At 40.1% G+C, this 26,639-nt stretch overlaps 1 protein-coding gene and 1 long non-coding RNA gene across 4 annotated transcripts in view; one reads left to right on the top strand and one right to left on the bottom strand.

Annotated features, from left to right (window-relative positions):
• Nucleotides 1-17,805, bottom strand: part of LOC121853705 — a 29,611-nt gene extending 11,806 nt beyond the window's left edge. For 2 of the 3 annotated variants that reach the window (XR_006086389.1, XR_006086387.1), the window contains exon 1: nt 17,706-17,803. This is a non-coding gene — a long non-coding RNA (uncharacterized LOC121853705). Of the gene's footprint in view, nt 1-17,705 lie in introns of all 3 variants that reach the window. The other variant, XR_006086388.1, reaches the window with a different exon arrangement.
• Nucleotides 17,806-17,809: 4 nt separating this feature from the next.
• LOC121853704 (angiopoietin-related protein 1-like) lies at nt 17,810-26,639 on the top strand. The gene is made up of 6 exons (XM_042348041.1): nt 17,810-18,650; nt 20,053-20,151; nt 21,038-21,182; nt 21,344-21,446; nt 25,238-25,380; nt 26,029-26,639. Exons 1-6 carry the CDS (start codon nt 17,847-17,849, stop codon nt 26,220-26,222), a joined length of 1,488 nt encoding a protein of 495 aa, XP_042203975.1. The 5' UTR covers nt 17,810-17,846; the 3' UTR covers nt 26,223-26,639.

Below are 26,639 nucleotides of genomic sequence, written 5' to 3'. Positions count from 1 at the left end.
ATAATAATAATATTTATCATTATCATTCACCTTCCAATAATTATATACAATCTTCAAATACCTTTATTCTACACATTTGAATACACGCCTGTAGTGCCCCGCCCCTTGAAAAAATGCCGTGATGTACTGTAGGAAGTCAGGCGAAAATTCATACCTTACTTATACCGGCTTGGGTCAATCCTGTGGTATCTCCAATTGCAATTAGAAAACTTCCACTGCTGTAGAAGCGTCAGATCTTCTTGTTCGGCGTTCTATAGGTGGTCCGATCTACTCACACAACCGTATAATTTCTTGGCAATGAAATCGATAGTAACAAATTTAATGTTCTTCACTAACATACATCCAGCGGATTCCTGTACCTTCTTTCCCTGCGCAGGACACAACCAAACACATCTGGTGCTACTCTACTAACTCCATCAACACCACACTCGGTGTCGCCACAACACTCTCTGGCAGATTCAAGGAATATTCCTTGGGCAGTGTGTTCCTAGAGTCTACGCTTCTCACTCCGAAAAAGTTTGCCCTTACAGTTTTCTGGGCTTGTGGCGTCTGCTAGCTCCAGGTATGGGCACTCGACTGAGTAATACACTCTCAGATATTCATAAACTTCAATTAGGTCACCCCTTGCACACCTATAGTATAAGCTAGGCAGTAGCAGGCGTTCTAATCTCTCAGGATAACTGAGGTGCCGTAGTGCAGGCGCCAGTCTGGTGGCCTTCCTTTGGACATTTTCAATCAAGTGACAGTCTCTAGCATATCTCTGGGAGATAACGTCGGTCATCGTAACTAATACTCCGACCAAAATGGTTAAATGACTGAGTGTGTTACCTCTGCAGGTACTATGTATAGCTTCAGCAGTCATTACATGTAAAGGTGTCCTACACCTCCCATTTTGAACCATATGAGTGCAGTAAATTTGCGTTGTGATCAAGGAAAAGAACCTCTTTACTGTATATCCCCGCTCTTGTGGGAACATGTGAAGCTGAATGTTACGTCCAAGTTTTATTCTTTTAATTATTCATTAATTGTCTAAACTATTTCTCTGGATCCACACTTTTTTTTTTTTACTGAGATTAGCCCACCCGGGCACAGGTCATTGACCCACATCAGGGCCTGGGGGGCGAAAATATAATAATAATAATAATAATAATAATAATAATAATAATAATAATAATAATAATAATAATAATAATAATAATAATAATAATAATAATAATAATAATAATAATAATAATAATAATAATAATAATAATAACAACAACAATAACAATAATGTACTGCACAGTACAGTAGGAGGGAAGTGCTCGCATCTCAAACGTGGAAAGTAATGTTATAAAAAATTGATTTTTTTCATTGATTTGTCAAGTGTGTAAATAACATACAGCGTAATATTATGGGGCCGAGTTTCTGTGCTCCAGTTTGTTAAGCTAATTTCATACTTCTTTGTTTGTGAGTCATTGGCAATAAAATAAATCCAGCCCCTTCTCCACCCAGGCCACCAGAGTACTATGATAGAACTGTACTATAATATGGTCTTGTGTTGACCCTTTAGTACACGTGTTCTGTTAACAGTGCAGCTGCTCTGACGACATCTCTATCAGCTATAAAATTATTGCAATACAGTCATATGCTTCGTAGCCTTACTATATATCAGGATTAACACCAACTAATAATTAAATTGCTTTTAATAATGAGCATGGCGAAGTTTTGAGTTAGAGAGACGTCTTATATATCTGCTTATCAGTCGCACCGGAAACCCTCAGTACATCACACTCCCGGCCTGTCCTCACCACCACGCCTCTAACACAACTCTCTAGGAAGTAGGAACTCACGAAAGGTTAGGTAATCGTATGTTCAGGAGTCATGTCACGCGGGCTATGATGTCTGCCATATTCTGTCATGGATTTAACTTCAGTCTGACAAAGGTTAAGGTACAGGTTATTATCTTTGTATGGGATTCGTAACATTCCTTGTAATAACGTCCATCACTCAGTTTAACTCAGGATCCGTTATGTTTTGTCATGAAAGCGTGTCACGTGTTTGGCTGTGGCGAGGTTTCTCAAAGTACCGAGAGGGGAATCATAAAGTGTGAGACGTTTGATACTAAAACTTCCATAACACCAACAACTTTATGAAATCTGGTGGGGCACGTCCTGCGGCCTGCCATAACTTCTTCCACACAGCCTCTTAATACTCGAGAATTCCACTGATGCAACGTCTGTAGAAGAACATCATCAATCACTCCTGTAGAGGAAATCGTCAAGTCGAATGTCATAATGTCACAAGTGTGTCACAGCACTATATATCTAAGTGTCACATCAGCTGATACTGGGACTGTGAATCACCGGATGGCTACTTGTAAACACACGCCAAGGTCTCCAAGGAACACAAAAAGTATTACAGTATATATCACAGGTCTCTATTCTTCTGGCTCCTACTGATCATTTTACTTGATTATTTATCTCTCTCTCTCTCTTTCTCTACTTTATTTCCTCTATTTATTTTTCTCGTTTATCTGATCCTTTCCTCGATCATTTAAGTAAGTTTTTCTTCATCCTCTTTAACTCGTGGCACTGCAGCACGACAACCTGACTAAGTTGGCCCGGAGTCTCATGACAGCACTTGGTTGGTTATTCATGCAACAACAAGTGTGTGATCTGAGTCAGTGGTAATCCCAGCTCACGACTGAACTGACTTTTACCAATGACCCTGAGAGACTTTTTCCAAGCACAGAGTCAGATTCCTAACTCTTTAAACTACCATAAATAAAGATAAATCCACCATACCTTCACTCTTTTCTCTATTTAAAACAACTAATTCAGATTATTTTTTACTTTAGCCTCCACGCCAACATATCTTTTTATTGTAGGTTCAGAGTTTTACCAAGTCCATATTGTACTTCTTCCAACCTGAACATTTTATATCCGATCAGGTCCCCTTGTTACTGTCACCCACCGTGAATAACATTATTATGATCTGGCCAAGTTCAAAGTACTTCTCACTAGAAATTGTGCACTTCATGAAAACGACAATCATGATGGTTTGTTTTTATTATGCTGTTAGAGAGCTTCAACAACTCTTTAAGCGCGTCGCAAGGTTATAAATTACGCTATTCCAACAACAATTAAAAATTTTAAGAGATAAAACTTTCAAGGTTCTTCATATCTCTATTCGTCTTACTGTAGAAAGTCAACACCTTTAATATTTCAAGTCTCCGAAATTTTAACACGATAAGCCACTCGCGAAAACTAGGCCTGTCTCAGCGAAACTTCGTCAATAATTCTGACGCGCATACCTCACTGCAACCTATTAACCCGTAAATAAAAATAACAGCATGTTGCTTTCTTAAAAATATTCCCAGGATTTATACCTATGTTACATTGTGTTTTTTCTATGAATTTAAACATTATGATAATACAAAATCCACTGGAAGTATCGTGGAGAAACACACACTCAAGACAAGCATCGAGCGGAACGAAGGACGTCTCTGGCTACCAACCCACCGACCCCATCCTCCTCCACCCCTTGGCTCCATCCTTGACGCACAGAAATTATAGCAGAGTTCATTCGCCTTACCTCTTACCTTGGTCCAACTGCATATTCAGGTATGAAACTTCAATGTGCTGATATGATAGACCAAAGTTTAAGTTCAGTACACTTACAAACTAAGCTCAAATATCAAAGAACTTTAACGCAATTTCAGCAGTGTCAAATACATTCTTAGGTCTATGGACAATTATAACTATAGAAATTATAAAGACCGTTCCCTCTCCCTCTTTTGTGTATGTGAACGAGAATAAACCAAGGCAGCTTCTAGAGGACTACAGTTCAGTGACAAAATTCATATGTGAACCGTGGCCAATAAAAATTCAAAGCTCTTCCAGGATCCTTCTTACCCTTGCCAATGTCCTTTCTGCCCACATCCTCAAGGTTGTCAACAAGAACATATATTTTTACAGGACATTTCTCATTTATATTTTACCACCAAGGAGTATAAGGTAATCTCCACAAAGTGTACCTAAGGAGTGTAATCATTGTCAAATATAATAAATGATTTCTAATGTTCCCAGTCTTACACACACACACACACACACACACACACACACACACACACACACACACACACACACACACACACACACACACACACACACACACACACCCTAAGTATCATAATTAAGTTTCGTAATATTTCTAGCACCTGAATAACAAACAAACGTAAAACATACATCGTTAAGTAAATCCCTAAATTGCGTCTGTATAGTTAATCACCTTCAAAGACTTCAAGGCTGTGTGGGACTACGAGAATAACAACCAAACCCAGAGTCGTAGGAAAGGGGTCATGAATGAGTAGAGGCGTTCGTTGTTGTACCTTCACTATCATACACCGAACCTCAAGGCTGAATATTCCTGTTTACACCACTGACTCCTGTGTTATTGTCTTAATTACCAAGTTAATGAGTATTTCCTCCAGTCTCATCACCCAAGTAAAGTGAGAAGTACGAAAAGGCAGAGAGGAGAAGGGAATAAGATTGGTTAAAAGAAGAGAATGAAGGAAAGGGGAAGAAAAAAAGAGGAAAACGACCAATAAAAATGGAGGAGGCTGAAGAGAACGGGAGGCAAGAGAGACACAGGGGAAGAACATATAGAAAGCGAAAGAGGTACAAGGTAAAAGAAGACAAAAGAAGAAAACAGAGAAAACAAAATGAAGGAAGAATATGAAAAAAGGAGATTAAAGAAGTATAAACATATGAAAAAACTTTAGGATTTTTGAGACTATCTGTATGTGCCGGAAAGAGCGTGCGTGCGTGTCAGGGCGGCTGGTGGTCCTTACACAACAATAGCGACATTATTCACAGTTTTACATAACAATTCACTCTCATTTAGGTTCAAAATGACATCTATGTATAATTATCTTAAGATAGAGAGTCTGTAAAGGACATATTTATTTTCTAATACTATGACCTAGAGGGCAGTGTGGCGTGAATTCCAACGTAGATTAAAATGAAACTTACAGATTTGAAAGTGAAGAGAGTTTGTCATAGAAGAGTGTGTGTGTGTGTGTGTGTGTGTGTGTGTGTGTGTGTGTGTGTGTGTGTGTGTGTGTGTGTGTGTGTGTGTGTGTGTGTGTGTGTGTGTGTCGGGGTCAAGAACACTGAGCTCAAAGGACTCATCATATTGTCTGGCTTCACCCGGACCTGTTGCCTGTCTGCACCAACCCTTCAACGCACACCACAGCCCCTACAGCCCTTTAACACACAACAGCAGCCACACAACACAGCCCCCAACACACTACAGCCCCCAACACACTACAGCCCCCAACACACTACAGCCCCCAACACACTACAGCCCCCAACACACTACAGCCCCAACACATGATTCAACTACCATCACTCACATCACGAACGAAGTAGGGGAAGAGGAGGAGAGCAGCATAGGAAGGCAATTTAAACTTATATGTGTTTTTAAAGGTAAATGTCATGTCTACACAATGAGAGAACTTCCTTAAAACTGTCCTGGGACCCGCTGGAGGGAGGGGGTGTTAGGAGGTGTGGGGGAGGTATAAGGGAAGGCGTGGTGGGAAGATATTGGCAAATGTGGGAGGTGATGGGAGATGGGGGCAGGTGGGGTCACGTGAGGGCAGGTGCTGGGCAGCTGAGGGCACGTTTGGACAGGTAAGGGCAAATCCCCCCCAGTAATATACACTCGGTAGCGTGTTTCATGCCACTACGAGTCCTTCAAGTGTTGCGGCACAAATCACTATTTCTCTTCTTTTGTTTTATTTTTTTATTTATTTATTATTATTACTATTTTTTTTTTAAAGGGCACAGGTCACCGGTCCACATCGGAGCCTGGGGACGAATAAAAAATGAGCCAAAAATAAATACAGAAATGAAAAAAAAAAGTGAGAAACGATATATATGTTGTGGTGCCAAGGTAAGAGTAATGAGACCCGAGGACTTGGTGAGTGCCGTCAATGTGTGAATAAATCAGTACAGACGAACCACATATAGAGCTACAAACGCACCTAACGCACAGGTGAATTACTTGGTGAGTTGAGGGATGAGACAAGGATGAGCAATATACTAATCCTCACAAGTAATGGCATGTAACGCTAAAATAAACTTCCGGTCACAGTGAATTCTACAGGTATAAGTACAGTATGGCTATAACAATTGTCACTGAGCCACCCGCCACACCAAGGGCAGTAACTCTACACTGTACCTACCAGCCTCGTTTGGTTAAAGTTCTTTAATATTTCTTCGATTTACCGTGTTCACAGTATCAACCACACGACATACTCACCGACGTGTTGGCTTAGTATGATCTTAACTCACAGTTTGCCCTTCCTGACATGGGTAATCACCATGGCGACATCTCAGTCTTTGAACTTAACCTAACCTAACCTAACCTAACTAACCTAGCAATAACATGATGCACAACCTTGGGATCCATATAATATGTGTGTACAGTTTCAGATCTATAACTACTTCCGTTGTGGACCTACAGTACGGCTGGAACAGACACACACACACCCACAGAGAGACATCCGGGGGTCTATGGTCAATAGGAATAACAAGGTGCACAACCTTGAGACCCATGTAATATGTGTGCGTCCAGTAAATTTGGAAGAACATTTGTTCACAAAGTGCCGTTTACGCACGGCTGCCTCCTGGCCTTGACCCCAGCACGCGACTGGGGATTTCCACCACATAAAAAGCAATATGCAATCGTATCCTTAAGCGTCTTCTCCTCGAATTTAAGAGTTGCTGAATGATCCTAATAGTCCGAAAAAAGCGGAAATCCGCCACTTAGGAGAGAATCTTCGCAGTAAATTCCTGAACGTGACTCATCCCTGAGTTGTGTCGTAAAAGTGGCAGGGAAGGTATGAATTATAATTTGCACGTGACAAGAATATTGAGGATGATTGCTACTATCGTGAAGAAGAGAAACAACACCTTACCCTCCTCCTCACGCTTCACACCTAAGTAGTGTCGTGGTCCTGGTTCTCCTCTGGTCCCGCCCTTCTTCCATATTATTTGGCTGTGAATCGGTTTTTTCTAGATGGTACTTATCCTGATCTAAGTTCCCCACGCGGCGTAAGAATGTTTATAATATCAGGAGCATTAAGCCAAGCCAATCTCACGTATGTTTGAATGGTAACGTTCTCAGCGAGACATATCACACTACAGTACATTATTATAGACTGTTGTACTTTTACATTTTTTAACCCTAATAGTTTCCCATTTCCTACAACCATAGAAACTGTTGTAATACTGGAAAATATTTATGATAAAATTAAGACAAAATACTTTAACTGTTAGATTTATTCTTTTAAGGGAATATTCAAATATTCTGGGAAACTAACGACTTTATTTTCTTATTTTTGACTTACAGTATAATACACGTAGGTATAGTAACAACGTACTGTAGAGTCAACAACAGAAAATTGTCCCCAGTCAACCTGCAAGACATTGAGGCAGATGATCCGGCACTGCATGGAGAAGAGTTGACAAATACAGTATACCCTAAGAGCTATGACCCCGGAGAGTAACCTGAGAACATACATCTTATACCAAACCTAATTACCATCAATGTATAAAATGTGGGAAAATAATGTTACTGAGAGAGACATGACATTACGACAGGATGATTCTTAATTGGGGATCCAGACGTATATGATCGTTAGTACTCCTCATGCCAACGTGTATTTCTCATGTTTAGTGACACAAACACACACACACACACAAGGATGAGGGTAGCACTAAAAGCTGCCAGATAAAATTAAAGGAATGAAAATATGGAAGCTAAGAAATTCATATCCAGGAGCAGGAGAATGGCAGGATAATAATGATGGGAGTGTGAACCCTGGGTGTGCTCCGAGCGTGGGCCAAGAAGGTAAACTACTGCCTCTGGCCGGAGACGCATCCCACCTTCCCACATTCAACATTCTCTGCACAGTACACATTTTCTTCATTATTCCCTAGTAACTTTTTTATGGGAGTAGTGACGTTTAATGTTGATGAGAGGGAAGTTGTTGTAAGAAATAAGAGGAAATGGATAATTACGAGACCAGATCACCTTTATAACCAGTTAATGATGTTCCTTGAAGATTTTTACTGACTGTAAAATTTCTCCCCATTCGAATCAGTACCTTCTTCCTGCTCCTCGTAAAATACCTGACGGGGTTGATGGGACAGTGGCGGGAACACAACGCCCCCTCTATTATATTCAAGGACAAGTTGTACTCAGGACAATATTATGGAATTACTGTTTTAGAGTATTGGCCGAAATCCTGAGAGCAGACTTGGATTCCGCCTTCCTCGCCCGAGTGTTGCTCAAGAACCAAACTTTATATTAATCCGTCACCACAACGTCTAACATTCCTCCAGCGTTCTGACCGTCGCTTCAGGTCTGGACAGTGCTAGTGTGTGGCTCAGAGACCTCGGCCTCGCCTCTTCCGGTCACTCGTCCCTCTTAAATTATATAGATTGAACAGACCCAGACCAGGGGCGGATCCAGGAATATCAAAAGGGGCTCCAAGACGTTTTGGGTGGGGGAACATGGCAAGCACACCCAGCTGGATTTTTTTCTGGGGGGGGGGACGTTCTGAATTTAAGCCCCCATAGATTTTTTGGTTTTAATCTGACCAATATCATGAGCATTTTGAAGCCATGTGCATTTGATATTAGGAGATATTCTGATGTCAATAGCAATTACTTCTTACTATACATAAACGCCTGAGTACAATACTGCACTGATTAAAAGTATTGGGATTTTATGATGAAAAGGGGGTGCCGGACCTCCAAGAGCCCCCTGGATCCGCCCCTGCAGACTTTTATTCATTAAACATCGTCAAAAAAGTCACGTAGGTTGAGCATGAACAGAAACAACGTGGACATGCAATGGTAACCAAGAAGACGATTTAATTATGAATATTCCCAAAAACTGTAAAGAGTTTGTTTCCATCTTCACGATCTAATCAAATTACAATCAACTTATAAAAAAAGACTAAAAAATATGATTCATCTATACTAGTGGATTTTTCTTCACAGCACAAGATCCATACCACAACACCACATTACCTGGTGTATCAATAGAGAAAGCTGACCTAAATACCACTCTCATACCAGGAGGATTATCACATACGGGTGTGTTAACTCTGATGCCACACGTCCTTAACTATCTCCTGACAACTATATAATAATTAACTTTATTGTTTAATTCGTTATACTGATAAAATGATTCGTATAATGGTAACTTTTACTAACTGTATACATAAAGATAATATTCAGGCAGGTGATATGTGTATCGCAGAAGAAACTTATAACAAAAGGCAATATTGTATGATAAGGACATGAGCAAGTGCGTGTTGGATACGTCTCCCTCCTGGGTCAGAATGTTTACATATTAGTGACGTCATCTCAATCTGGTGCCTTTGTTGTATGATATGGAGTAATGATCGCCAGTCTACAATGGACATCCTTCCTCACAATTAATCACAAAAAAAAAAATCAACATATGATTTTTGTATTAGAAACAAAAATATTGGTTGTGTATTAATGAGGGAAGGTCACCAATTACGCCATCAAAAGTTTTCTAGGGGACGATATTTTTATAGTGTGTGATCGGTGAAAATTACCGGCGCCAGGTTGCTTGGTGGTAACAGCAGGTAAGATGATTATTGCTTGATTATTCTTTATATAGGTATTTTTTAACACTTAATTCGGTGTTGCTTATTTATCATTAACTATGTCAGGGTTTACCCCCGTCACTGTCACGGTGTAATCAAATGTGAGAAAAACCCTTGACAAAAATAACAAAGAAATAAAATATTCATATAATAAATATAATAAATCAATAAACAAAATAAGAACTGAAAGGATAACAAGAGAAGCCTCGCACGACGTCCACCCTCATGCCACACAGTACGACCCACCACACTATGGTAATCTGAGTTTGAGCTACAGAAAATAGGAATCAAATCCACATCACTATTAACACTGGCTGTGGACCTGTACCCACGTCAACCTCAGTATAGGGGAGTAGCGTCTCGTGTACCTCTTACGTGGGTCGGTTAGTTTCTTTGTTGGGAAAAAGGCTGAGGACAGTAGTCTTGCGTAACTTCTACAAATTAATTACCACTGGAGGCAAACGTCAACGGTTAAGGACATGTTGTGAGACTGCAGCTACTGTATGTCCGGCAACGCGCCCTGTTGTATGTTATTTCTGCTCTTCAACAATAAAGGTTTTTGAGCGCTTAGCATGGTTATTAATACACCACAGTACAACAACGATACAAAATTATGAGAGATAGAACTCTGTAGGTACGGCGCCCTACAGCTCCGTGTTACCTGCCGCTAGACTGCTGCACACTAGTTAATCAAATTTCAATGCATGAATTATATTTCATGGTTTTTTCGGGAGGGGGGGCTATAAATTATTATGATAATAATGACCTGAGCCACAGAGGTAAGTGTGACGAATTTCCCAGCACAGTACGCCAGGGTGACCTAGGGTAGGTTTGGTATATCTGGCCGGGTCATGTTCCCACGATGGCGAGGTTCGATATCGTGGAGAAGGAGGGGGGCATCTTTCAAGCGGGCTGGGGTAATCTTCAGCTCCTGCACCAGCTAATTACAGGAGACGAGCACCTAAGCGTGATCTGGTGATGTCAGGTTCTCCCCACAATAGTCGCCAGTAAGACCGCTGTGAAATTACACAAAGAAAGAACTCCGAGTAAATATTGTACTTACGTTGCGCCACTGTAGTGCGAAAAGGCAAAAAATAAATAAGTAATGTCAGAGGGATGCTGATTGCGAAGCCGTCAGCTATGCCCTGAGGAGCGGACAAAGCTCTAGTTGACCCTGGGCAGGTTAGCCTGAGGGTGACTGCGAGGAAGCGCACTGGAGGCGTGGGACACTACTGCAAGATGTGCCAATGTACGCACTGTACAAGGGATTCCCGCACTATAGGTCTTCACACCTTGCAGGCAGATGAGTTGTTTTAAGACAGCTTTGATAAAACTACCTCTAACTTCAACAGGTAACAGTGTAAAACTTTGGTCTGGGAAACGATCAAGAGAAATTATTGATTCTTCCTTTAGGGCCAATTAACACACATTATCGTTTGTGTATTAACAACACTCGTTTTTGATAACACGTTGAAGAGCCGATGGTAACCTTCAATGGGTTAACTTTTAAATATACATCAAATAGAACCTGCAGCACCAGGGTAAGGCCCAAGTGGTAATTTAAGAACACAACAATGGAGGAAACTACAGTTGAACTATAGGCCCATACTATAGGCACTCCAGTTTACACCCAATCCCTATCGCTCATATATCCGTCCAACATATATTTTAAAACATCCCAATGTGTTCGAGTTAATGATGATGTTTGGTAACTTGTTCCACTCATCCACAACTCTATTCCCAAAATAGTGTTTTCATATCTTACGCCTAAATCTAAATTTAGCCAATTTAAAACCATTGACAGAAACAAGTCGGGAGATGTGAGAAAACGAAACGTCCACACACCCACACACACACGCACGTATATCCCTACAATAGCAGTGGTATAATCCTGATCTTTGCGTGGAGATAATAAGGGTTAACATGGCCTTTGACCCCTCGTGAGTGTGAAGAGTCTGTGGGGAGGAGAGGGGAGGGGGGACCAGTGACTCAAGGACATGGTCAAGGTTGGAAGAGGTACAAGGTAGAGAGGTGAGGTGTAGTGAGTAGAGGCAAGGTCTGGGTTGGGTATAGGTAGGGACAGGGTAAAGGTAAGTCACTTGACAGACCATAGGTAAGGCATTGAGAGAGCATGGGCAGAGCATTGACAGGGTATATATAGGGCATTGACAGGATATATACAGGGCATTGACAGGGTATAGGTAAGTGACTGACAGGATAAGGGTAAAGAATTTAGAGGATAAGGGTACGGAATTTAGAGTAAAGAAAAATGTTCCAGTACGGACAGAGCACAGTTGGGAACAAGGCCATGTTATAACAAAGACAAGGTCAAGATACGGGAGACAAATAAACTCGCCAGCCTGACCGTGACTAAATCATCAACACCCACAATTATATAAGGTGTTATCCTGGGCGGAGCATCAGCAGCTTGGTAGGCTGCCGGGGGAGGACCGACCAGTCACGATGAGTTTTCTACTGCCCACTTACAAAGACCCAATTAGACGCAAACATACATAAATGTCTCGTATGGCGACTAAAAGTTATTTTTTTTTTCCTATTCCAATTTCAAAACATTAAGAAAATCCTCTTTTTGGTATAAAGCGGTCATGTAGATAAACTAGAAGTGGTCAGCTAGTTGCCTAAAAGTAAAGTTGGATTAAGTGAGAGAGCACAAGCAGCCTGTCCCCCCCCCCCCTTCTCCCATACTACTCTCTGGGTTTTCCACAAAGATCCACAGCTACACCGGCTGTGCCTCCGAGCTATGCCATCCTTACACTCATATCTCTTTCCATTTACCTTTGACTATTGTCTAACCTTGATGATCTAAGTATCTATAGCACATCATGTCTTGCACGGTAAATAGCTGACAGGAGCAATGACCAGAGTCCTCTACACAAATCATGGACAAGATGGCGTGACTGACGGGCTGGTAAGTGAAGCTTTGTACCTCTTGAGACACCTCACAGTTTGCACTATAGTAGATATTCTCGATTACATGAAACTAACTATATGTCTGAGATAACATTACTAGAAACTGGTCCTTTCAAGAGTGAAGGGAAATATAAAAGACGCCCAATTTAATGACGATGCACCAATGTTATAATGTGTGACCAGGGCGAACTACACGCAACCCGAGGTGCCGCCCACACACCTCACCTTCCGGGAGTCACCTGAGTGTCCCCGCGGGCAACAAAAGGTGTCTATCATTATTGGCTCTCCCTCCCCACGGTGCCTCTGATCTTACCCGTCTCTCTCTCCCCTGTCCTCCCGCCAGCGTCCACTACTGCCCCTTATAGTCAAGTTTTATCTCCAGTACAGTAATTTGCTGTTCCAACTCCTGAACAAAACCTGTCAACTATATATTATGATCGAACTATAATTACTCTCCGTCGTCTTCTTTATCATTATGAGCATTTCTTTCATGTGCAGTTTAATTAACAGATCATACAATATCCTGAAATCTTGGCTGTATACCTGTAGAACGATTTAACAATACCCATTACGGTCTCTAACCCTAGCACCTATGAATGGGTCATAGCAGGTCACAGAATACCTTACTGACATTGCATACAAGAATAAATAATACAATTTCTACATTATGAGGAGTTTCATTTCTATGTTAAATTTAGACTACAGGAACCTCACACTTCTACACACCAGATAATTAAAGGGACGCTAGATCATTAACGGTGACAATATTCTGTAGTTTATTGAGTGACCACTGAACATATTTAAGGAGAAACAAAGCGAACCGAGATAAACTTATTTTCTAACATTAACTTAAAGCGGCTCACACTGGCTATATTATTATATGCTGTACAGTATACTAATTCTTCGGTACACTGATTAATTTTGGAAGATGGCATGAATTAACCTAACCTACCTTTATTAAAAATCATGATAAGTTTAATCTAGGCATTTTGTTAATTTCCCCGTGATCCCCCGTCCTTCTAAATAAGACATCAGGTAAATATCTGATTAATGTCGACATCACATGTCTAACAACACTGACCTTGTGACCACCAAAACTCAGCTTCAGGTTGACCCGTCTACAATTGTATGACGAGTTGAGTTGTCATGTATGTGGTAACAGCACTACCACGCCTATGAGTGCCAATAATGCCTACCCACAAACTGACGTCATGGATGGCAACAATACCACTTAGCCAAACACTGGTCATGGGAGGAAAAATGGCACTATATCCCTGTGCTATCAATCAGTGTAATCATACAACAACAGCTGATATCTATATTTTTCAGTCGTTTGTTTTTCATAGTAGTTTATTTCTACGGAGTAAGAACACAATGTGTGACGTCATATGTATATTTACTACCTAGGTTGTGACGTCACGCACGTGTTTTTTCTTCTTCTGTGGGACAATAGACTCACTCGATGAAATTCACCAGTTCATCAACTTTTTAAATACGAATCGAGTTTTTATTTTTATAGGGCACTTAAAACAATATTTTAAACTTTTGTATTCCTGTATGTACCGCGAGACGCAAACCGGTTAAAAAAAATTATGCAATAATTGGCAGGCCCGAAAATAATACTAATATTCTCGTACACATAATATTGCAAAATTACTGCACCACATATAAAATATAATTGTATAAATAATGTGATATACTGTATTTCTTGTTTAAACCTCAACCCAGCGTATAATATAAATATCCTGTGTGTGTATTAATTGTAAGTCAGTGTGCGAATAGGCTGTGGAGGGAGGGGGGGGTGACAGATAAATACAACGGTTCCAAAACTTTACGACGAAATGTATATATTGTCATTAGTCGGTAATTAGAAATACGCCAGTACAATGACAAAACTGTTCAACAAGGAGAGGAAAAACTAATAATATGGTCTAATAAACCAAAATAATAACTATTAATACTGATAATTAATCCTCTAAAGTAAGCACGAACAAGTAGATTCAATAACACATATAAATAATAATCTTCAATTAAATCATAAATTAATCCACCGATAACACACAAACACAACCTAACCTCAAGCGGGACTAATTTAAGTTTCTTAATTAATAAGCTAATGAAACACACGAATATAACTGAACAGATCACTGCATTAGGCTATTTAGGAATGTAAATGTGAAAATACTGTACTTACAACTGATGGGAGAGTGGAGATAAGCTTAAGATATCCTTTCCATAACACTTGCACACATGTCCACGAACAAAATATTCCCTGCGCCAACACCCTCAAGCTTTGAACTCAAGCTTTGAACTGTAAACAAGGTCAAACGTAATATTGGAACCTCGTTATATGAAACTTATGTATTTCATTCAAAGCTACACTTATTACTTAATAATATATGATATTTTGTTAACAGACACTCCCCCACGTAAATTACACTTCTGTTAAATAGGAGTAACTTACCGAACGTTATCGTGACGGCCACCCACTGAACATTATGCTTTGTTATTTCGCATAACAGTTCAGCGTCGTGTTGCCAGGGGAGGGTGGGGTACCGGCAGTGCTTGGGTGAAGAACAATTAACATTTTAGAGTTAAATTAAGCAATTTTTGGGGTTTTCAGATAATTTAGCATTAAATCAAGTATTTCGAGTTATTTTAGCACCTTTTTGGCATAATCGTAAGGCAATTGGTATTATTTTTTTGTATTTTCTTGATTCGATTCCACTGTCATAGCCTGCATTGCGAGTGGTAGGATGTTGGTGGGTGTTGGGGTGGGGCTGGGTAGAGAATGAGCGGTGTGGGTAGTTGTACAGTACAATACCCTTCTTTTTTTTTTAAGGGCATTAGCCCATCCGGGCACAGGTCATGTTTAATGGCCCACATCAAAGCCTGGGGGGCGAAAATCTAATATATTATTATAATAATAATAATAATAATAATAATAATAATAATAATAATAATAATAATAATAATAATAATAATAATAATAATAATAATAATAATAATAATAATAATAATAATTTAAAGGACCATAAATAAAAACAAAAATTAAAAAAAAATATCAATAGTGAGAAACAATATACGTATGTTGTGTTGTCAAAGTAAGAGAAACTATTGAGACCCTGCAATTTTGTGTGTAAATGAGGCAGAAAGTCAGGTCAGCAACCTGGGACTTGGTCACAATTTATGTGATGCCATATGGCAGCAGGGTCTACCATTAGACAACACATTATGCTTCCAATATCTTCCCAGGTGGTAGTACCTCCCTGTTTAATAGCTCCCCATTAATTAAATACTTTTTATTGAAAGCCTCCGAGGTGATAAAATAAAGAAAAATAACTGGAGAATTCATTAAATACAATACGAATTAAAATAAATGATTCCACGTGTAAAATACTGCACTTTTTCAACAAATCTAGACTTTTTTGGTGTGTGAAATTAGCACTTCTCCGAGTGAAAAATCTGGTCACCCTGGTGAAGATGTACATTCCTTTACACTCAATTCGCCAGCCATGCACACGAGACCTTGAGGATGGGGCGTCCATCCTGAGGCAATTGCTAAATAAATCTATTGTTATCTTCAGTGACTAGCTAATCTGCACTTGTGTGACTGAGTGTAATTTTGGTTTGGCACGCGAGGCCAAGGACTGTCCCAGGGATCAAGTGTTGCTGGGTTGAGAATGTTTGTAAGGTAATGAGATGTTTGTGATAGACCGAACGTTTGGTGACTCCGCAAGGTGGAGGTCTGGCCCGAAGACTGAACAAATAATGGTGTACCAGACTGATAATTAGCCTATTTGAAGTTTGTAGGGTAATCCACTTTAAAGACAACTGTGTGAGAGCTGAGGGTGTGCCAAGATTAAGCTGCTTAGTGTTGTAAGACCAAGAACTAAACATAGAACTAATTAAATATAATGACGTCAAATGTTAAATCTAAAGAACTTCATATTCAGAGAAAATTACTGGTTCAAAATCATAAGGGTGAAAGTTGTGAGGCAAAAGACCGTGTAAGACCATAAGAAAATAAAGAGTCTGCAATAGGCGGGTTGGCCTGTGCATGGCAGCTTGTCTAGAGTTACTACCACTCTCTATCATCCATGAATCTATCAAGCCTCCTTTTAAAACTTTCCAGCGTTCCCGCACTTACTACAGAGTTGCTAAACTTGTTCCACTCGTCCACCACCCTATTTATGAACCAGTTCCTTCCTATCTCCCTCCTAAACTTAAACTTATCCAACTTAAATCCGTTGCTACGAGTCCTATCCTGCTCGGATATTATAAGAACTTTATCTATATCTCCTTTATTGATTCCTTTCACCCACTTAAATACTTCTATCATATCTCCCGGCACTCTTCGTCTTTCTATGGAATGCACGTTTAGTTTCTTTAATCTATCTTGATATGGAAGGTTTCTAAGTCCCTGAATCATTTTCGTCATTCTTCGCTGCACCGACTCCAGGAAACTGCAGCGGACCTATTGTCCATTCTAGGCATCCCCGTTTACATCCAACCCCTACCACTCATAATCTGTCCAAGGTCAAGGATTATATCCTTTTAGGGGTAAGATAACGTTAAAGTCTTTTTAAGGTCAAGGGTTGTTGAGGTTAGAAACAAAGTAATGTTGAAGTTTGTACACTATAAAGACTAAACAAGAATTACGAAAAAAAACTCGAAAGATAATATGTAGTTTTGGATTCAATATGGTCAATGACTGTCAAGTTATGGTTAGGGAAAATTACCTTGTTAGAGACTACATAGGTCAAGAACTGTAACCAATGGTTGGGTCCTTGAGATGAAACACACTTAAGTGATCAAGTGTGAGGATGGTCGGTATTGCACCACTGTCTGTAACAACAGCAGGCCGAGACAAGCTGGCCAGGAGGGAATGCCAGTAACACATCCACCACTCTTTTCTAGGAAGCACACGGATTCTTGAACTGACGAGGCGGATTGACTCTTTACGGCACTCGTAATGTGCCTATTATCTCTTCTCCTAAAACGGCCATAAAATTACAAAAAAAACACTATATTTCCTCTCATATCTGAGTTTCCCACATTAACGATAAATTATATATACCTGTACTGTATTGAGGCGAGGTCCATTATCAAAGTCCCTCCAAGGCCACGGAGCGAGGTTGGTGGAGTCTGGCCGGGCCGGGGGCGACGGGGTTGACTGGGTCCCAGTTGTGGAGCTGCCCGTCAGTGTCGCGTCTCCACTATGAGCGTCGAAACGCCCCTCGCTCTGCTCCTGCTGGCTCACACCGCCGTCCTCGTGACGGGAGAGGTAATACCAGCAGAGTTCCCTGCCCACAACTATGAAGAATCTCAGTCACAGAGTCATGACACGGCTTACATCATAGGAGAAGCTGTTGCCAGTGAATTTAATCGTTATGTTCCAGCCCTGAGTGACAACTTACGGGTGGAGTTGAACACTATGAGAAATGACCTCAGTCGTCATTTTGACTCGCTTAAGCATTACATGAACAATAAACTGGACAGAATGCAGAGAGATGCTCCAAGCAGCGGCAACAATGCACAGGAGGAAGAGGATAGTCTAGGGGAGGTGAGCGAAGGGCACACCAGCCCTTTGAGCCGCTCTAGTGGCGCCACCATCCGTCACAACCTGGCTATGGCAGAGCTGCGACGTCTAGGGGCTGACCTTACCAGAGCCCTGGACGAACAAGTGGGTAAATTGAGGGAGGAGTTGCACACTTCACTCGATCATCTTCGGCAACAAGTCCAGAACTCTACGGAGAGCCTAACGGACCGCCTTCAGGAAGAATTTAGCTCCAAGACAGATGAGAGCACCACTATGCTGAAGAAGGTGTTCTTCCTCACCCGCAACCAGATGGAACTGATCCAGTCTCAGTTAGGAAACATCACCAGCGCCCTACACAGCGAAAACCACAAGGAACCTGAACCCAGCATCAACGTGCAGACCACACTCCCTCCTACCACAGAGACACCCAGACCAACCACACCTACTACTACACCTACTACCACTCCTTCAACCACAACCGAGGTAAGTAATATAGACTGAACAAAATTCTTTCAAATTTTGATAATTTGAACTAAACAGCAACTTACCCCATAAAACATTCCAAACTGATAAATTTAACTTAAAATTAAAAGGCTTTGCTATTGGATTCCTGAGTGAAACTACTTTAAGGTTCGAATCCCAAATTCAGCTTCTCTGCGGTAGGGTTTAAAGGGATACTTCATATAAATTTTCACTCTAATCTATTGAAATTCACAAAAATGGCATCCAAAGCGATATTTTGTCAATTATCTTAGTTACAGAAATACTAAATTATGTTTAAAGGCTGATGTTAGGACTTATGCAAAGAATATCAATACTGATCAAAATACAGTACAGTGCCTCTCAAGAAACACACACTTTCCAAATTTGTTTCCGCCAATTTACGAAAATTGTCACAGGTTATTGTAAACATCTAAACATTACATTATTAAGGTGGCTGAAAAAAAAATGTCCCGGGTATCAACTCTGTCCCTTTAAATGCTAAAATCCCATCAAATATCTGGATCTATGTAAAAGCTATGTTCTGCTTGAACTATCTCCACTAACTCTTTTACTACGGGGGCGCCACATTTAATTCCATTTGCTTAATGTCAAACGATTTTATTCAGCTCAGAGGTGACCCCGTACACAAGGAGTTAAGGTTTTGATCTTTGACCTTCAGCTCCGACCTCAACCTACTGGTGTTCTGCCCTTTGACTAGTTCAGTTAAACATTCATGCGACAAATCGAACGGGCCAGACCTGACCAATACTTCCAACTTCATCAATACGCCGGAAATAGCGAGAACAGGTCACAGCTCAGAGGTAAAATAAAACCTTAATCTTTGAAAAAAATTAAATAACATGACAATTAATGCAGATGGATTTAGATGTTTCGAGTGCCGAGAGAAAAAATAAACTAGATTTCACTAAGATAAAACTACCCAGTTTTATAATGTTTACATCTAGCGCTTTTATGAATACATTATCTTTAACAGCAGATGAACAGACCATAGTAAAACTGCACACGTTGCGGTTGTTAGTCAGGAAAAAAATTTATAAATTAGGTTTAAGATCACAAAATGCTTTAGTCTGAGAAAGCATCTTAAATACTAGTATATTAATTGCACGCTAAAGCCACTGGTGAGTTGCGTTGAAATACAGTGATTATTATACAAATGCTATTACGGTTATCTATAGTTATTATTACTATTATTACCGATTGTTTGTGTTGTACTACTATACTGTAGGATGCGGTCTACCGAGCTGTAGTGTAAATATCCCGGTAGACCAACTCCACCTCAGTAGGCCGCATGCTATAGTAGCACCGTTTTTATCACGTATATTATTGTTAGTAATATCATTAATACTATGAATAATTTTGTTATTGTTATCATCACTCACAGGCGGAGGTGCTGCCCCGTGACTGTAGGGAGGCTCAGCTGGCAGGATCTACGAAGTCTGGTGTCACCAAGATTCGTCCATCACTTGAAATGGAACCCCAGGTCACTATCACCTTGCCTAACCTTCTTACTCTCATAGTAACTCCCGCCTTCCCTCCTCGTTCACTCTCACTGTTCCTCCTGCTCTCTTCACTATCCCTCTCTCTCTCCATTCTCTCGGCCGTTACTCTCCCATTCTCACTGTACCTCTCCTGCTGTCCTTCTATTTTTTCTTTTATTTTTATTTTATTAAATTGGGGGATTTCGCTAATATTTCACCCTTCCCATGACGATTATTAATTAGCGAACTAACAATAGGTACATTTTGTGTGGAGTATTTCCAGTGACGGAGGTGTGGATGCTGGAGTTTATCTGTCTGATAGCTCTGACTGGTGGCTTTATAGGGAAGGGTGAGGTATACTGTATAAAGTGGTGGTGGAATGTGTTGACAGGTGTAGACTGTAGCTAACCTGAGTCATCCAGGAGTGAAGCATGAGTGTGCAATAATGAACTGTTTGACTAGTACAAACACTATGCCAAGGTGTGTCACAAGCTCTGCTACATCTGACGAAAACGATGTTCATAATGTGAGAGGAAAGAAAGGAGATGAGGCAGACTGAGGACACTAAGTTGAAAGGGAGGAAAAAAGAGCGGTGGAGGATGCGAGTATACTGTGGAGTATTGTGTAGGAAGGACTGCACGACACTTTACACGTGGACATTAATCTAAAAAAGTATTTAAAAATAACATCACAGAGTTAGTCAGGAAAAACTGCAATGAACGAGTATATTAAGAGTGAGGATGACTATGACATTTTGCGATATCCAAAACCATGAAAATAATAAATTACGTAGTATATACTATATATACTGACACGATAAATTTAGAACAAAAATAAACCTTCCTGTTTCCGCCATGGTAAAATTTTCATGCGCTGTAATTTTTGCAGAGGGTATGGTGTGACCAGGAAGTGGACGGTGGGGGCTGGACGGTGATGTTACGAAGGCAGCGTCAACCCACACAGCTCGATTTCAGACGCGAATGGGGAACCTACGCTAAGGGCTTCGGCAACCCTGACAAAGAATACTGGATTGGTAAGTGGCACCTTTACTCACTGCTGTGCACCAATTCAAAATATAAATCACCCAAATTAGAACTTATAACGCGTCTTCTGCTATTAGGTAATCATTAATATCTCAAGTATGACACAGGGCAGTCATGCCTATGGGACCCTCTTTCACTTTTCATGATACAGGGTTGGAGACGCTTTATCGACTGACGAAGGGCAACCCGTACAACCTGCGTGTAGACATGACCTGGGAGGACGAGGAAGCCACATCCCTTTATGACTTCTTCAGGTGAGTTTTGAACATTGTAACAGCTATTAACCTAAACTTTATCGCTCAGAAATTTTCAGTATACAGTATTTAAATGGTTTAGTCAGATTGTTGGGAATTTAAGGTGTAACTAATGTACTCGACACGAGAACCATATTGACGAAGGAAATGTGAAACAAGTGATTCAGTCTATTCCTAATGTTTAAAAAAAAATTGAATTACTTAAAAAATCATACAGCACTGATACAGTATTTCCAGTGTTTATTCACGGCCTCGCACTGTACACGCCGACATATTGAACAGCAGTACTGTATTTATTTGCTAGGATATAACCGTATCGAGAGAATTAAAAGCCTTCACGAGTCTACTGTCTGTCTCTTAACAACCATTCTTCTCAACATGTACAGAAGTAATCACCTATGCGTAATGAAAAGAAAAATATTCTATATATTTTCACTAAATGATAGAAACTGTGTAAATCTTGTACTAGCCTTAGACTGTAGAAATGATTTTTAATATTAAGGTAATAAAGTGAAATGTGGAGTATCTTATATGGTTTTCTAAACGAAGTACACATACAAAAAAAAAGAGGTTTTCAATACAGTAAGTACTTCTCATGCGTTGGGTTTCGCCTGTCTGACTATACTGTGCCTGGTTATTTTTCTTCGTTAAAGTCTTGGTGGTGTTTGTGCCTATACAGTACAGTAACTATTATAGTCCTCAATACTGTATTTTTACGTTAATTATTCATGGAAAGCACGTGTTATATAAAAAAGATAATTTTTCATTTATCATCAGGACGCCATCACAACCAACAGAAAGAATAAAATATTTGCCGAGTCTTTGTGGTTCAGTGAGCATCTGGGAACAAATTATGATTACAAAATAATTACCGCATGGCGCTTGATTGCTGCTGAAATTGTTATGAGTGTTTCTAGCGCTTGTGCAACGTTTTACCCCATGTGTTCAGTTACCCTTATATCCATTTTATATTTCTGTCTACACTTTGAACCTTATTGTATCAAGGCCTGTGGTCCACACTCCGTGCAGCATAGATAAACGACGCAGCATTTGTAGCCAAGCTAGCATAGCCTCAACACCGATAACACTTGTGCTGTAATTATTATATCACGACTATGTTATTAATTACAAAACAAATCAGTAATAAAATGGTAAATACAATTTCTTCGCTTCAAATGTTTGCTTATCAACTTCATCCAGTGATAATAACCACTTCTGACATCCCCACCTTACCTTCTTATGTCTAGTCTACTCTCAACTTGACACAGTACGGTACACTGTATCTATATCCCAAGAGGAGACAAATGGTCTTGATACTTGTCCCTGCACGTCCTACTCCCTGTTTATTATTTTTTGGTCAACAATAAACTTTTTCACAGCATAATAAAAAATACAGTACTGGCATTCACAATAAGATACACTGTACACTGACAGTAAAATAATATATATATATATATATATATATATATATATATATATATATATATATATATATATATATATATATATATATATATATATATATATATATATATATATATATATATATATATATATATATATATATATATAGCATATATATATATATATAATGAAAAACTAACTTGGACCCACATCAGACATCCACGCTTTGCTGTGTCTGGTATAGGACCAGACGCCATGTTTGGGGGCCATGCCATTCAATTAAGAGTTGGGGGGCCCATTCCATCCCACTAGTACTGATAGTTGGGACCCATTCCACCCCACTAGTACTGAGTTGGGGCCCATTCCACCCCACTAGTACTGATAGTTGGCCCATTCCACCCACTATACTGATAGTTGAGGCCATTCACCAATTCAGCACTGACAGTTGGGCCCATTCCACCCCACTAGTACTGATAGTTGGGGCCCATTCCACCCACTAGTACTGATAGTTGGGGCCCATTCCACCCCACTAGCACTGACAGTTGGGGCCCATTCCACCCCACTAGTACTGATATTGGGTATTCCACCCACTAGTACTGATGTTGGGGCCCATTCCACCCACTAGTACTGATAGTTGGGGCCCATTCCACCCCACTGGCACTGCATTAGGCCCATTCCACCCTACTAGCACTGGCAGTTGGGGCCCATTCCACCCCACTAGCACTGACAGTTGGGGCCCTTCCACCCCACTCACAGCACTGGCAGTTGGGGCCCATTCCACCCCACTAGCACTGGCAGTTGGGCCCATTCCACCCCACTCAGCACTTTGACAGTTAGCCCATTCCACCCCACTAGCACTTGGACAGTGGGGGCCCATTCCACCCCACTCACTGCACCCATTCCACCCCACTAGCACACTTGACAGTTGGGGCCATTCCACCCCACTAGCACTTCTGACAGTTGGGGCCCATTCCACCCCACTAGCACTGACAGTGGCCCATTCCATCCCACTAGCACTTGACAGTTGGGGCCCATTCCACCCCACTAGCACTTGACAGTTGGGGCCATTCCACCCCACTATGCATTTGTCACCAGGTTTATATTTTTTTTTGAAGAAACATTCATCTGATTATTTCCTGATATGTCAACTGTGCCATCCATGATGATACCATTAGTTAATAGAGAAAAGAGACTGGTAATAACGTCCCCGTCCCATCCCATTGTGCACGTGTGATTAAAAAACCATGCAATATATAACTCAGCATTGACAACCCAGCCTCAAAATTACCTAAATCCTACAGATCTCAACATACAGGTTCAGTTTTATCATGTGATGGATCATAATACACTACAGGTACAACTTCAGAAAATATACTCTCTACTCACACACTATAAGCAGTACATGCCAGATTACCGGCTCCTTTTCCCCAGTTACTGCAGCGCCTCATTGGTTGGTGTCCCCTGTGGTTTGGATGACATAATAGGGGTAATGAAATAACTTTATACAGTAATTGCAAAAAAACAAGATAAATTAGTTATCAAAATGGAGGTTCATATAGTGGTGAGTAGGAGGATAGAGCTATCAATTGAGTCACTGAATGGTTGATTTCTGTTGATTTGGTTATGTTCACAATGCACGCAAAAAATTTTTCCTTTGAATCGTAATACAGTACGTACTTAAATTTATAACTTTTATATTTTTCCAAACTTCATTATAAAGGAGCTTCATTGCCAGAGGATTCATTAACAGAGATAATCATGTTCAGTTAGACCATTAATTTCTTACAACACTAGGCCTGGGTGAAGATAAATAGAGCTCTCAAGATGGAAGAAGGAAAATGGTGAATGTCACTACTGTACCTGTATGGGAAATACAAAAATCGCAAAGTGCCTAGTATGGGCACACGTCATATTTGCTTATTTACTGTACTGTACAACACAAATGCAGATAGTCTGTCTTTAAGTTCTGAGGCATAACTAATATTTTTTCTCCAGCATCTCATAGAGTCTAATCATCAATTTGCATGTCATCTGGTTAAAGTTACAGCAATTTAAAATCTATTAAAATAAAACTGACCCAGCATCCTACAAATACCAGAGAAATACCTCAATAGAAGTGCTATCAACATTTCTGAGGTTGAAAATATGATCAACATGTATTTGGAAAATCTTTTTCCACAAATTTGCAAAAGACAAGGATGTGTTTCATAACTAAGTTTGGGTGAAATCTATTATAATCCATTAGAATGTATAAAAAAGTCATTTATGCCAAGCAGTGTACTGAATGACAATATGGCCCAGCATATAATATAATGAGTAAGTGTATGGCAGTGTAATCAGTACTGACACATAAATTATTGCACTAAGAGTGTCCTTCTTCTTGACAGTGTGGGCCCTGCCAGATTTGGTGTCCGGGGGTATGAGCTGAATGTAGGCGGGTACAATGAGTCGAGCACAGGGGGCGACGCGATGGAGTACCACAATGGCATGGACTTCAGCACCTACGACATGGATAATGACGGCGCCTCAGGTGGGTAATCATCAGTGAGTGAGTATTTTCAAGATGTACACATTCCTGTACATATCTTCCCTTTATAGGATAAGAGATTGTGCCTCTTATGGTAAAATATTGATGACCCAAATTTTGTCTCGACCTCAACCGAGTCATTAAGCTACCTTCTTGCATCACCAGTTCAATGGAAAATATAACACACAAACCATTGGGAATCTTTATCTGTACTGTACTGTCATATTGCAAAATTGGTGAATGCTTAGCCGAGTTTTATGCGACAAAACACATCATTAAAGGTCACTACTATTCAGTTTACGTCATGTTAACATTGTTTTTATGAAATTTTTGGAAATTGCAACATTTAGGAGTCAAATTATTATCATCCGATGCCAGCTGAATGGTTCACTGTCTAATTTTACTTGGTTATTTATCATCTCACGAGTACATGCATAAACCTGTATATCCCCTTTTCATACTAATTTATATTCTTTAAAATATAGTTATTCTTTCTGTGAAAATTTAAATCAAACTTTTTTACATACTTTTATAACTCTGGAGTACTTACGACCATGTTCTTAAACAACACCGAAGATTGGATTAAAAGAACAGGATTTTTTAAACGTTTAATTTGATATCAATGTTAATGTCTGTCAACTTTGGTTATAGGTGGAAGCTGCTCAGAGTGGTCTGGAGGTGGTGGGTGGTGGTACAACTTTTGTTTCTATAGCAACCCCACTGGCCTGTACCCTCCCTCAGACATGCCAGAAAATACTCAAGTAGACCATCTGCTGGAGTGGCGCAAGTGGCAGGGATACTACACCTACCTCTCCACCCTCATTATGATGATCAGGCCCAACTGATTTGCTTCCCATACCTCCCATCTCATGCGTCACAGGTTCAAACCAACAGCACTTAGTGGTATATTATATAGTTTAAGGCTACATCAGTTGCAAGAATTTAGTGTAGAGGTGATCTGTGCAAGATTTTGGAGTTTGCTATCATTGTTACGAGTTAAAGGAACACTGGGCATATAAATTTTACCTTCTACAATTAGTTATGGGACTTTTATGCATCAGTGACATACATGATGAAATTATTCCAGTGAAAATATAGCATTTTCAGTTTAATATCTTGAGTGTCTGTACTTCATGTAATTTCTAAGAAATTATATAATTATCACTGGACCAGTTTTCTATATTGATTAAATATATTTTGTGCCCTTAAATGGTGTTCTATACAGTTCTTATATTAAAATTTTCTCTTGCTCTGATATACTG

The sequence above is a fragment of the Homarus americanus genome, unplaced genomic scaffold (assembly GCF_018991925.1).
Source record: "Homarus americanus isolate GMGI-L3 unplaced genomic scaffold, GMGI_Hamer_2.0 scaffold13041, whole genome shotgun sequence".
In the NCBI taxonomy this organism is placed as follows: Eukaryota; Metazoa; Arthropoda; class Malacostraca; order Decapoda; family Nephropidae; genus Homarus; species Homarus americanus.
This window is presented reverse-complemented; position numbering and strand designations above follow the sequence as displayed.

Excerpts from the sequence above, each read along its gene's own strand:
- LOC121853704 (XM_042348041.1), top strand. The coding sequence starts at position 17,847 with ATGAGCGTCGAAACGCCCCTCGCTCTGCTCCTGCTGGCTCACACCGCC. Across the intron at positions 18,651-20,052 it reads CTCCTTCAACCACAACCGAG|GCGGAGGTGCTGCCCCGTGA; the intron begins GTAAGTAATATA and ends CATCACTCACAG. Across the intron at positions 25,381-26,028 it reads GGATAATGACGGCGCCTCAG|GTGGAAGCTGCTCAGAGTGG; the intron begins GTGGGTAATCAT and ends CTTTGGTTATAG.